The 13,683-nt window shown below is 47.9% G+C and overlaps 1 protein-coding gene across 1 annotated transcript in view; it reads right to left on the bottom strand.

Annotated features, from left to right (window-relative positions):
• Positions 1-13,100, bottom strand: part of gata3 (GATA binding protein 3) — a 25,706-nt gene extending 12,606 nt beyond the window's left edge. Inside the window, exons 1-6 of the mRNA XM_055653434.1 lie at positions 12,851-13,100; positions 11,869-12,305; positions 9,089-9,619; positions 4,851-4,952; positions 2,184-2,268; positions 611-641 (exon numbers count right to left, since the gene is read on the bottom strand). Coding sequence (XP_055509409.1) covers positions 611-641; positions 2,184-2,268; positions 4,851-4,952; positions 9,089-9,619; positions 11,869-12,100 — 981 coding nt within the window. The 5' untranslated portion in view covers positions 12,101-12,305; positions 12,851-13,100. The remainder of the gene's footprint in view (positions 1-610; positions 642-2,183; positions 2,269-4,850; positions 4,953-9,088; positions 9,620-11,868; positions 12,306-12,850) is intronic.
• Between the last annotated feature and the right edge of the window lie 583 nt (positions 13,101-13,683).

The raw sequence follows: 13,683 nt of genomic DNA on the forward strand, positions 1-13,683 counted from the left end.
GAGGAGTGAGGAGGGGAGGGGGGGAGGAGGGGGAGGAGGGAGGGGGGCGAGGAGGAGGATGAGGTGAGAGGAGGTGAGGAGGGGGGGGGAGGGGGGGGGGAGGAGGAGGAGGAGGAGGGGAGGAGGAGGAGGAGGGAGGAGGGTGAGGAGGGAAGGGGGAGAAGGATGGCAGTGGGGAGTGAGAAGGAGGGAGCGACCAGTGGAGAGGTGGGGAAGCAGAGGTGGAGAGGGATGGAGGGAGGGAGGAGGAGGGGGGGGAAAGGAGGAGAGGAAGCAGAAGGGAGGAGAGGAGAGGGGGAGGAGCGGGGAAGTGAGGGAGGCAGAGGTGGAGTGGGAAGGAAAGGAAGCGAGGCTTTTTGTTTTAAGTTTGGCAAACTATGGACTACTTAAAGCCAGATTGAGTCAGGTTGAGATGAAGACTGTTCTAAAGAGATGGCCTGCTCTCTCAGCAATCACAGTGTGTACTGTGAACGTTATTGATGGCCGGCATGCCAGCAGTAATTGGCGTTTCAATAGGCCTGTCAAATGGTTTTGGAATGGTTTGTTAACACGTACAAGGACCTGTCACTGGGATATACTGCATTATATATATTTTAAATGGAATTAGGACATTGTGTGCCTCACTGTACACTCCGGTATAGCTGAGGGGATTTTGATGGGTGCAATCAAATGACATACATGCAAACCTTGCAGAATAATGCCACCAAAGTGACACCAGCAAAACCCACAAGCTATTCGCTGTGTCGGAAGGAACTGCAGATGCCGAAGATATAGACACAAACTGCTGGAGTAACTCAGCGGGACCGGCAGCATCTCTGGAGAGAAGGGGCTGGGTGACGTTTCGGATTGAGACTGGCCCCCAGGAGTCGGGGGAAAGAAAGGTACTAAGCTTGGCCCACACAAGAGTCGGGCTTGGACAGGCGTCATTAAAAAATATACACACTAAATTCTACTCCGACAGGTTGCGAGGATGACTAATTTAAAAGTGTCTGTCACGTTGAAGGCGGCGTAGAAGTATCGTGCTTTAAAAGACCAACACAGGGACCAGATGAGGATGCTTGTCCTTTTTGAAGTGTGTGTATCCGTGGAACGAAAAAAATTACTAGAAAATACCACACGCTGTTATTTTGGCCTTGAAACTATTGTTCGCGCTGAATGAAATACGAGGTGTTCCGACATTAGCTGCCAAATCAACCCACCTCTCACCAACCCCCACGCCCCCCCCCCCTCCCCCCCCCCCACCTTCTCATCCAATCTCCCCCCTCCTCATATCTCCACCCCCGACTAACATCATCACCCCCACCTCATCTTCCTCTCCCACCCCTTCCCATTCCGCACCACCAATCCCCTCTCATCCCATCACCCCCCTTATCTCTCCTTCTTCGGGCCCCCCACCCTCCTATGTCTAACTTCTCCCCCCCCTTTATTCTTCACCACCCAACTCACAGAGGGGGAGGAGAGGGAGAGGGAGAGAGGAGAGGGGAAGTGAGGGAGGAGAGGTGGAGTGGGAAGGAGAGGAAGCGAGGCTTTTTGTTTTAAGTTTGGCAAACTATGGACTACTTAAAGCCAGATTGAGTCATCCAATCCCATTCTCAATCCCCCCTCCCCTCCCAATTCTACCCCTTCAATCCCCATTCTCTTCTCTCCCCCCCATCTCCCACCCAGTTAGATAGACGGGGTACTGATTGTGGATGATCAGCCATGATCACAATGAAAGGTGGTGCTGGCTCGAAGGGCCAAATGGTCTTATTGTCTATGTTTCGATCTCCTCTACTCTCCCTCTCCCCCTCTCCCCCTTTCCATTCTATCCCCTCCCCATTCTCTCCCCCTCTCCTCTCCTCACCATTTCACTCTCCCTTCCCATTCTACTGCACCCTTCTCATTCTCCTCCCCATCTCTCACCCCCCCCCCCCCTTCTCTCTCTCCCCTCCCATTCTCACCCCCTCCATTTTCTTCCTCTCCCTTCAATTTTATCCCCATTCTTCTCCCTTTCTCCTCTCAACCTCTCTTCTCCCCTCCCCTCCCATTCCCTCTCCCTCCCCTCCCCTCCTCCCATCCCCCACCCGTACACGCCTGCCGCCCTGGTCGTGAGATCCCCTCCCCTCCCCTCCAGGAACCCTACCACGTCGCCGATTGGGTTTGATGAGAGGCGGTTCTGCCCATTCATTTGTGATAGAGGCCACATTGCGTTGCACAGATAATGCCCGGTGCCGTCTCTCCGCCACAGCGGCGTGGAAGTGGCTCCACAATTGACACATTCTCGACCTTCTGAAACAAAACGACACGCCAGTCAGTCCCGCCGCTCGCTGCAATCCTCCACAGACCATGAGATGAGATGAATGAACTAAACTAAACTAAACGAAACGCTGGCGAACACACGCACGGCCGCACTCCATGTATATCCAGCAGACTTGCCCAATGCATTGACCAGTAGCCACATGTGGCTAATTGAAAGTACACATGTGGCTAATCACCCTTTAAATGAGTAAATGGCTCATGAATAAAAATGCGGATTCAGCTGCAAGACGTGGGATTCAGATGCGCTTTTATTTTCAAACATTTTCTTATTTTTGTTTTTCATTTAAATATAGAAAGGGGAAACTAATGTTTTTTTCTTGAATCGCCCTTTCTGTTTTTAGTTCTTTAATTACCAACGAGGGTGGTGTCGTCCTCCCCTGATAATTGCCCGAAAAAACACTTTTTGTAAGTGTGAAATAGTATGAATTGGCTGGCTGCAGCGAGTTCTATTAATATTAGACTCAAAGGTTATTTCTGTCCCAATTAATACCTCAGATCTGACTCGCGCCTGTTTTTTTTTTAACCATTTCTCTAAGCTTATTTTTTTCTTCTTCTCCTTTGTTTTGGTCTAATTTGTTTGTTTTTGATTTTACGCCACAATATTCCCAGTGAGAGGCTTTCCAACGTTACTTATCCGCGCCGTTCAGAGCGGCCCTTTATTTAATTTCATCGTCATAATAATGTCCCTGGCGCCACAAAAGACATCAAACTACACTAAAAGTAGGCTGTTAACTCGGGGGTGGTTGTAGACAAATATTTGCAATGTCCGGGAGAGACGCAATCACATTGAGCCGAGTGCAGCCTTTCAGTTTTGCAGGTATGTGTGGCGTTGTAATTCTGATTTTTTTTGCGAGATTGTTAATGGTCGTTGTGTATTGGAAGGTCAACAGATCACTAAATAAGCCGTTTGCATTGATCGACAGAGGCAGAACATATTTCCCATCTTAATATCTAGTCGGTAATTCATTAATCCGTACACACGCGGACTGTTGTACAGCGGGAACGTAAACACTCGTTAATAACCTGAAAATGACAGTGTCACTCACACACACACTCACTCACACACACACACACACACACTGACACACTCTCACACAAACACTCTCTCTCACACACGCACACACTCACACACACACTCACTAACACACACACACATATACTCACACACACTCGCACAAACACTCTCTCTCACACACGCACACACATACTCTCTCTCACACACACTCACTCACTCACACACACACACTCTTACACACACACACTCTCACACACACATTAAAAACAGTTTTTTTTAAATGGATGATTTGAAGATGGACATCAAAATGCTGGAGTAACTCGGCGGGGATCGGGCAGACTGAGGAAGTGTCTCCACCCGAAACTCCACCTATTCCTTCTCTCCAGAGATGCTGCCTGACCCCCGCTGAGTTACCCCGTCATTTTGTGTCTGTCTTCGGTTTAAACCAGCATCTGCAGTTCCTTGGTAGACAAAAATGCTGGAGGAACTAACTGCAGAGGTGGACAAAAATGCTGGAGGAACTCAGCGCGGGTGCAAGCAGCATCTATGGAGCGAAGGAAATAGGCAACGTTTTGGGACGAAACCCAAAGGAAATAGGTAACGTTTTGGGTCGAAATTCGTCCCGAAACGTGCCTATTTCCTTCGCTCCATAGATGCTACTGCACCCGCTGAGTTTCTCCAGCATTTTTTGTCTACCTTCGATTTTCCAGCATCTGCACAGTTCCTTCTGAAACAATCTGCAGTCCCTTCCTACACAAGTGGATAGATAATTGGAACTTTAAAATTTAACAATTTTCATTCAAATACAAGGGCAACAAAGTCGCTTTATTTTTAATTTATTTAATACTATCGGAGGTACAAAAAATGTCACTGACGCCACTGCCCGTCAGCAATAGGTGTGTGTGTGTGTGTGTGTGTGTGTGTGTGTGTGTGTGTGTGTGTGGGGGGGGGGGAAGGAACTGCAGATACTGGTTTGCACCAAAGATGAAGACACAAAATGCTGGAGTAACTCAGCGCGACCAGGCGGCATCTCAGTAGAGAGAAGGACTAAATAGGTGGACGTTTCGGGTGGAGACCCTTTTCTTCTCTGCACGTTATCTGTGGGCGATGGAGTCTGTGGCCGTGAGCGGTCGGGTCCTAAAAAAAAAATGCCCTGTCCCACTTAGGAAACCTGAATGGAAACCTCTGGAGACTTTGCGCCCCGCCCAAGGTTTCCTTGCGGTTCCCGGAGGTTCCCGGAGGTTGCAGGTGGTCGCCGGAGGTTGCAGGTAGTGGAAGCAGGTAGCGAGACTGACAAAAACCTCCGGGAACCGCACAGAAACCTTGGGGGGGTGGGGGGTGGGGGGGGGGTGGGGGGGGGGGGGGGGGGGGGCAAAGTCTCCAGAGGTTTTCCGTTCAGGTCTCCTAAGTAACTGCTGGAAATTTTGACATTGTCGTGTGTGTGTGTGTGTGTGTGTGTGTGTTTTCGTCGTTGTGTTTTGACAAGCTTACGCTAAAGAGAGTGGACAGAGTCCTGGCCTAAGTAAAAATCGCACACCTATTAGAATGTCGAATGTACATATCCCCAGTTCACTACAGCTTGCTCGGTCAACCTCCATATGATGCAATTTACAGTCACGGAGTATTTTTTCGCGGTCCCCTGAAAAAACAGAAGGGGGAGCCGTCAATGCATTGGCAATGTATCGCTGTCAGTCCATCCTCAGACACAATAAAAGGGACTTTTTTTCTGTGCATTAGATTTTTTTAAATAAACATACAGAAGGGGGGGAAAACAGGGGGAGGGAGAGGGGGGGTGGGGGGGGGGGGTGTGAGGTCTAATGTGATCAATCTCTAAATGCATTTCGTTGTCTCTGTACTGTACACTGACAATGACAATTATTAATTGAATCTGAATCTAGTGTTAGAAACTCGAGGCATTATTAAAACAAATCCCCCATACCACCTCCTCCCCATCCCCCTGTCTCTGACTCTAACTGGGATATGAACTAAACATAAAGGTCCAAGAATGTATCAGTGCTGGAGTAACTCAGTGGGTCAGGCAGCATCTGTGGAGAACATGGATAGGTGACGTTTCACATAGTGCTGGAGTAACTCAGCGGTTTCAGTGCAGCATCTGGAGCTAAGAACATAGGATAGGTGGACGTTTCTTCCAGAGTGCGGCCCGAAACGTCAGCTATTGGTGCAGCAGCATCTAAACGTTGCCTAGGAAATAGGTCCATAGGATGCGGCTGCACCAACCCTTCGCGGGTCCGGTTTGTTTCGGTGGAGAAAACGGATTGCCTACGTTTCACAGAGTGTTCGGCCTGACTCAGCGTTGCCTATTTTCATCTTCGCTCCATAGATAGGTGCACGTTTCACAGAGTGCTGGAGAAAACTCAGTCGGGGTCAGGCAGCATGCTGTGGGAGAAACATGGATTAGGTGACGTTTCACAGAGTTGTTGGAGTAACTCAGCGGGTCAGGCAGCATCTGTGGAGAAAATGGATAGGTGGCGTTACACAGAGTGCTGGAGTAACTCAGCGGGTCAGGCAGCATCTGTGGAGAACATGGATAGGTGACGTGTCGGGTCGAGACCCTCCCCGAGTCAAGAATTTCCCAGGTTGTCTACTTGGCTTGAGGAAGGGAGAGAGAGGAGGGGGAGGGGGGGGGATATTGCTTCTCGTTTAACCCCCCTCCCCCGACAACCTGCGTCTATTAAGGGTCTGAAGAAGGGTCTCGATCCGAAAACGCCTCCTATCCCGTTTCTCCACGGACGCTGCCCGACCCGCTGAGTTACTCCAACATTTGTCCCAGTCTGTTCTCCAAGCGCGAGTTCCGAGTGGTTCATTGTGGAGGTGGGTTTTTTTGGTATCTCCTCGAGAGGGAAGGGAGGGAGGGAGGGAGGGGGGGTGAGGTTTAGGTGAAATGTTTGAAATGAACAAGTCCCACTGTTTGTCTCGGTCGCTACCCCTAGTATTTTCAGTGGCGTGTGTGTGTGTGTGTGTGTGTGTGTGTACGCGGTAGCAACCACAATAATTAAAATAAAAGTCAGTTGGTAATATCACAACGCCAGGACTTGACACCCTGTCGTAATTAACTTCAAAACTCACGATATTTCTGTTACCCCCCACCCCCCCCCCCCCTCGACGGTTTAAAATTAATTGATGATTTTTTTGTTTGTTTGGGTCCTACCTACCCAGGTCTTTCTTTGATAGCGCGAACGGTTTTTTTAAGCGTTTGGCAGAGCATTCAAAAGGGGGCATTGAATATTAAATACGCTATAAGAGAAAGCACCCAGTACACTAACTAAACCACAAACTTCTAACCGTTTTATAATCCAAAACGTTGAAACTTCACGTGTTCGCTATAGAAAATATAACACAATAGAGAACGAGACTTTCTGAGAGAAACCCCTCTGCATTTAAATGTTTGCAAATCCATTCTTATGGTTTTATTTGTTAAAAAGCAGAAAAAAAACCTCACATGCATTAAAAAAAAAAGTCTCTCATAAATAGTGCGTTTTAAAAAAAACACTTCACGCTGCGCTCAAAAAAGTGACCTATTTTGAAAGGTTTTTTTTCCTCTCCCCCGCCCGTATCAGCTTACGCCCTAGCCTACTGCCGCAAACATTACAAGAACTGCTTTGTAGAAATCGAGCTGTCGCAAGCCCTTTTTTTTCAATAAATTAGCCCTGGAAACTTGTTCTCCCGTTCAAATAGCTATTAATCTCATAGTAATCCCACCGATATACATAATATAATCACGGAACAGCGTTTGGGGAAACGCCACTCGTTCAATATATCTGTTGCAATGATATATATACACTGTAATATACTTGCTTTCGCGGTTTATATACATTTTAAAAAAAAATTTACACAATCACAGGGTTACCATTATCAAAAGATTGGTCGGTGGGAAAAGCTTTTGTGATTTTATAAAATATAATGTTGCTATATCTATCGCTTGTGTTACGTTTTCTAATAGGCGGTTCGACAATGTCTGGTTGCTGGGTTAGTAAGAGTTGATATTAAAAATAGCGTTGCTAAATGTCCCGGCTAGTTTAATCTTCCTGGGTTCTCTCTCTCTCTCGCTCTCTCTCGTCACGGGGACCCACAGCAGTTGAAAGTCTCATCTGAGAGGGGGTTTTGTTTTTTTCAATCTCTCCCCACCCACCCTTCTCTCTCTCTCTCTAACTGAGAGCTGCATCCGGAATCTATTAAAGTCCCCCGGCGTTGGATAAACAATGTAAATCCCACATGCATCAGTCTGAAAATAATTGGGATTAGCTAAAAAAAAAAATCACTGGGACCCGAAAAACGGGCTTTCCCTGCCAGCTCCCTGTCTGTTTGGAAGTTAGTTTTGCAGCAAGATGCAGAGGCGAGACCCATCACAAAATCTAGGCTGATTCTCAACTGGCAACTAACTGCACTAGATTCCACAGCGACAATTTAACTGCATAGCAAAAGCGATTACAAATGACACATATACATTTTGTGAGGTATGGCTTTTAAGGGGGAGAGACCCCCCCTCACATCTCTAGTAATATCACAATTGATAAGAACGTGTGAATTAACAATACCTGAGCTACTGAGTGAGGAAATGGGAGGCGTGATTTGCTATTAATTCACAGATTATTTCCACTGTTTGAAGTCTCTGTCAACAAGGTTAGATAATGGAGGTTCGGGCTAATTTGCTATTATAGTAACCCTGGATAGAGATTGTTTACATCTGCCAGACTTTTGGTATCTTTTACACGCAGTATGTAAATGTGGGGCCGTAATGGGAACCAGTCCATTACAAGGGGTATATGTCACGGGTCATTATTGCCAAGAGTAATATAATTGCAGTGTGTGTGTGTGTGTGTGTGTGTGTGTGTGTGTGTGTGTGTGTGTGTGTGTGTGTGTGTGTGTGTGTGTGTGTGTGTGTGTGTGTCTGGGTTGAGACGTGTTAATAAACTCACAGTAACTCCCGTTTGGGGCGTGTTTCAGTTATTAAGAATTTCGACTGGAAAAAATAAAATTCAGGCTGAGACCATCAAAATTACCCTGTTGTATCTATTCTCAATGTCAGTATCTGAACTGTGGAATAGTCTTCCATTAATTAATGATGATCTTCCTGAGTCTTCAGGTTTGGGAAGCTCAAAATCATCCTATATCCATCCTGCATTTGATCCAAACGACATTGTCATCCTTATTTAATGTACTTCTAAGAATTTCATTGTTCCGTTTTGGGACATATGAAAATAAAAAGCTCTTGACTCTAGAAATCTTTCTGAATCACCGCTTGGAATGCTCAACATGAAGTCTATTCTATTTATCCTGCCTACATTATATTTGACCCGAGCGGGATTGTCTTTGAGTTTGAGTTTAGTTCATTGCCTTGATTGTAACCTTTTTGTCTTTTGATTATTTAATGTAAATCTCTCTAAAACTCTGTGTCTGACATGCTGGAGATTATTCTATTCTATTCTATTCTATTTATTGGGCGTTTGTTCCCAATTAGATTTGTCTTGATTGTTGAATGTTTTGCTAGGTTTTCGCAAGAGATTATTTTGTACACTGGTGGTGTGTGCTCGCCTGCTCCAGTGTTAAGTCTGATCACTTGTTCGTACGTATGTATGTACGGTGGTGGTATGGGGCAGGCAGGAGAGGTCGTCACCTTGATTGCACAGTGCCTCCGTGTGTTGTAAGCTACAATGCACGCAAGCGGTTTGACCTTGTTGAGTTCAGGAAGTGAAGGGTTTGACCTGTGAGGGGGGGTGCGAGTGAGTGATGGAGTAAGGAAGGAGCTGGGCTTACCTGTACTGGAGCGTGCCTTTGGCCTGGCCTTGGAAGGGAAGGATGGGGGAGAACCCCCGAGCAAGCTGCCGGACGGGAAGAGGCTGGAGCCGTATTCGGGGACGTAGGGTGGGTAGGAGGAGAGGGGGTGATGGCCGGTGGCAGAGCACCCTCCCAGCGACATGCCCCCTCGGGCGTGAACCGAGCCCGTCTCCAACTTCATGCCCTCGGCCAGCGACACCTGGTACTTGATGCACTCCTTATCCTCTTGGCGATTCGAGCCTGGGCCGGAGATGGTCGGGTCTGGAGAGACATCCTTGGGAGGGGTGGGGGGGAAGGTGAAAAGGTGCGGGCTGGAGTGGCCCCCGGTCAGCGACGCTGAAGAGGATGGAGGGTACACGGAGAGGCCTCCCGGTGAGCCGTGGTGGAGAGGAGCCTTGCTGAACGCACTCAGGTTCCATGGGGAAGCATTGTGATGAGTTGCCAGGGCTTTGCCTCCATCCAGCCAAGACAGGGAGCTGTGGAGCAAAGGTGGGCGGCAAACCTGACCCCCTGAAATGGCAAACAATAAAAGAGGCATCAGCACAAAACACAGCATCTTACCACAATCAGGATAGACCCAACAAAGCTGGAGTAACTCAGTGGGACAAGAGGGAAGGAACAGGGTCGAGACCCTTCTTCGGACCAATGCTGTCTGACCCGCTGAGTTACCCCGGCTTTTTGTGTCTATCTTCGGTTTAAACCAGCATCTGCACTTCCTTCCTACACATTATATAGAAATCCCTGCACATGCTTAATCCCAAGTGTAATTGCTACAGATGTCACAACTACAATCTGAAGAAGGGTCTCGACCAGAAATGTCACCCATTCCTTCTCTCCAGAGATGCTGCCTGTCCCGCTGAGTTACTCCAGCATTTTGTGTCCTTCAATGTAAACCAGCATCTGCAGTTCTTTCCTAAACATACACTTTTTTCCCCACAACACACTCACACAGATCAACATTATATTAAATGTTACATTCAAATTGTCTTTTCTGTTACATTTTTCCTACTTAAATCTTTGCAACCTGGCAAATCTTTTACTTACAGTTTTGCGAATGCTCAAATTAATTTATTTTTTGCCTTCTGGATAATATTAAACGTTCTGTATATCCAGTTTCTTCCGAATAGATATTCTTAATGCTTTGAGTATAAAATCAGTCGAGATTGATTACTTAAGATATTTCCTTAAACTGAAGATGGACACAAAATGCTGGAGTAACTCAGCGGGACAGGCAGCATCTCTGGAGAGAAGGAATGGGTGACGTTTCGGGTCGAGACCCTTCTACAGACTAATTTTAAACTAACTAGGTCCTGAGAGACGCACATTTAAAAAGATATAAGGGGATTATTGTTAAGAGTGTGTGAATCAGAACGCTAAAAACAAATAAAATGATCCGCCAATATCATCTATAAAATATTCTGTACACTGACAATGACAATTAAAATTGAATCTGAATCTGAATCTGAATTAAGTGTTAAAGAAGGAACTGCAGATGCTGGAAAATCGAAGGTAGGCAAAAATGCTGGAGAAACTCAGCGGGTGCAGCAGCATCTATGGAGCGAAGGAGATAGGCAACGTTTCGGGCCGAAACCCCTTCTTCAGACCGATCGATTTTGTCGATCACCCCCTAAACCTGTCGACGGCGACCAGTTGAATTGACAGCTCTTAGACACGACCAACAGACCAATGTACACCCCGCGCCGCTAATGGCCAGAGAACGAGGAGAGGAACTAAATATTTGGTCATTTTGTACCCGAGGTTCCGTTTTACCTACGATAATGTCAGTGAAAAACTGCAGTGGGCAACGCTCAACGCAAACTGCCCCAAACGGGTCGCAAAAACCTCACTCCAATCGGATTCGGAATTCATCGCTTTTATTCTTTTTAAAACATTTTTAAAAAAGAACTTGTGTTTTCGTGACCCAGTGCGCTAACCCCTCTCTCTATCATATCCGGGAAGTGCTTGGAGTGCAAGAAAAATGCCCCCAAAACAAAACGCCACCCTTATTTGCGATAGTGTTTTTTTTAAAACAGTCTGTCAATTTCAGATTGATAAAACCACTTTGACCAACTAAATTCTTCCCCTCTTCCCCAACTGAATACTCCAAGGCATTTTTTCTCCCCTAAATGCACCGATTCTCGATCTCCAAAATCGCTCCATACACACAAAAAACCCACTGTCGTTCATCTAAACGTAAATAACAATTTCACCGATTGTAATCGCCGCGAATTGTTCGGGACACGATCACCTGGATCGGGCGTTTGGTTCTAAATATGTAGGAAGGAGCTGACTGCAGAGGTGGACAAAAATGCTGGAGAAACTCAGCGGGTGCAAACAGCGTCTATGGAGCGAAGGAAATGCTGGAGAAACTCAGCGGGTGCAAACAGCGTCTATGGAGCGAAGGAAATGCTGGAGAAACTCAGTGGGTGCGGCAGCATCTATGGAGCGAAGGAAATAGGCAACGTTTCGGGACGAAACCCTTCGGGTTTCGACCCGAAACGTTACCTATTTCCTCTACGTTTCGGGACGAAACATTGCTCATTTCCTTCGCTCCATAGACGCTGCTTGTACCCGTTTTTGTCTACCTTCGATTTTTCCAGCATCTGAACAGTTCCGTCTTCAACTCTTAAAGAACTAACACGGAAGATATAGACGCAGGGTGTTTGGGGAGGGGGAAACTCAGCGGGAAAGGCAGTATTAAGTATAATTATATTGATAATATGAAAACACGTTGCAAGGGACTAATGCGAGAGTCTTACCGTGGTGTGGTGCGGGGTATCTCTGAACAGCTGCCCTCACAGAATTCCCGTAGTAAGAGGCAACATGGTTCGCTTGGCCGTCGATATTGAAAAGTACATCCACTTCTTCAGACGGGAGGTAAGGCGCCGAGTCCACATAACCGTGGCTGAGACCCGGGTGGTGGTCTGGATGCTGTCCATTTAACACCGCGGGGTGGTGGTGGCTCATCCACCGGGGCTGGTCGACCTCCATCGCGCCCAAAACTTCGAACAGGTTCGGATGTATCTTTACAGAAAGATATCTCGATGGATTTTTTTTTTTTTTTTTTTGATTTTTTTTTTTGATGAGAAGTCCAATATTTAGTCTTGTAGAGCTAAAATTCCACACACACACTCACTCACTCACTCGCACACACACACACACAGAGTGATTCCTCGCCGGCAGTGTCCGCATACACCTGTACAACACAAGGAGGGGAAAATAAAAGAATTAGGCGTTGAAGTCACACTTGGCATTTGATCACCAGCGAGCGAAATAAATCGAGGGGAGGTGGGAGAGGGGAGAGGGGAGAGGGGAGAGGGGAGAGTAGAAGCACATAACATCTAAAACCGAAAGTAAGCCGAAATAATACGTAAACTGGCGTGGGCGAATTTCAATTTTAGCTCAAACAAAAATTAAATTATGATCCACGTTGAAAATAAACTTATCCACTAGTTCGTACAGAATATAATTCTCAAATCTGTCGCCCGTCAGAACAAAACGGTGCCCGGTCGTTCTAGATATCACTCGATAACCAATAGCCTCGCATGAAATATGTCTAAAAAAAAATGAAACGAGCATTTTTTTTTAGAGGGGGAGGGGGTGGTAGCAATTTTCAAGAAGGGGTTTTTTTGTGGGGGGGGGGGGGTGGGTGGGGGGCGGTTGAAATTGATCCGTGGAGGGCAAAGTAACTTTACAATTGAATCTGATATTTAAAAACAAAATCTAGAATGCAAGACAAACCTTGTCGCTGCTGTTGCTGCTGCTGCTGCTGCTGCTGCTGCTGGTGGAAGGAGGGGAGGTGGGGGAGGCTGCACACTAGCCTCGGCTGCCGGGGAGCAGACTGATGAGATTGTGTTTATGTCCAAGGGGTTTATTTCTTGTTCACAGTGCAGATATGTGCATGCTCGCCGAGCTGACGGGTGGCGCCAGTCACTTGCAACGCGGCGGGGTCGGAACTTAAAAAACAACCCACTCACTTGCGGCCAATCGCAGAACCCCCCGGCCCAGACCAATAGCATGCTCGACCCCCCTGGACCTGCCCTGCCATTGGCCCAGCCGCCCACTAGATCCCGCCCCCACCCATTGGTTGGCCAGGTCATTGAGGAGGGGTGGATCCCAATAAAGGAGGAGTCAGTAGTGAGAAGAATCCTCCTCCTCTCCTCCTCTCTCCTCCTCCCCTCCTCTCCCTCTCCCCCCCCCCTCCCCCTCCTCCCCTCCTCCCCTCCTCCCCCCCCTTCTCTCTCTCCTCCTCGCCCCTCCTCACCCTTCCTTTCCCCTCCTTTCGCCTCCCCTCCTCTCCCCCCCCCCTCCCCTCCTCTCTCCTCCCCTCCCTCCTCCCATCCTCCCCTCCTCCATCCTCTCCCCCTCCATCCTCCTCCCCTCCATCCTCTCCCTCTCCCCTCCTCCCCTCCTCCCCTCCATCCTCCTCCCCTCCTCCTCCCCTCCTCCCCTCCTCCCCCCTCCTCCCCTCCTCCCCTCCTCCTCCTCTCCTCCTCTCCTCCTCCTCCTCTCCTCCTCTCCTCCTCCTCCTCCCCTCCTCCCCTCCTCCTCTCTCTCCTCCTCCCTCCTCCTCT

This window comes from Leucoraja erinacea, chromosome 22 (assembly GCF_028641065.1).
Source record: "Leucoraja erinacea ecotype New England chromosome 22, Leri_hhj_1, whole genome shotgun sequence".
In the NCBI taxonomy this organism is placed as follows: Eukaryota; Metazoa; Chordata; class Chondrichthyes; order Rajiformes; family Rajidae; genus Leucoraja; species Leucoraja erinaceus.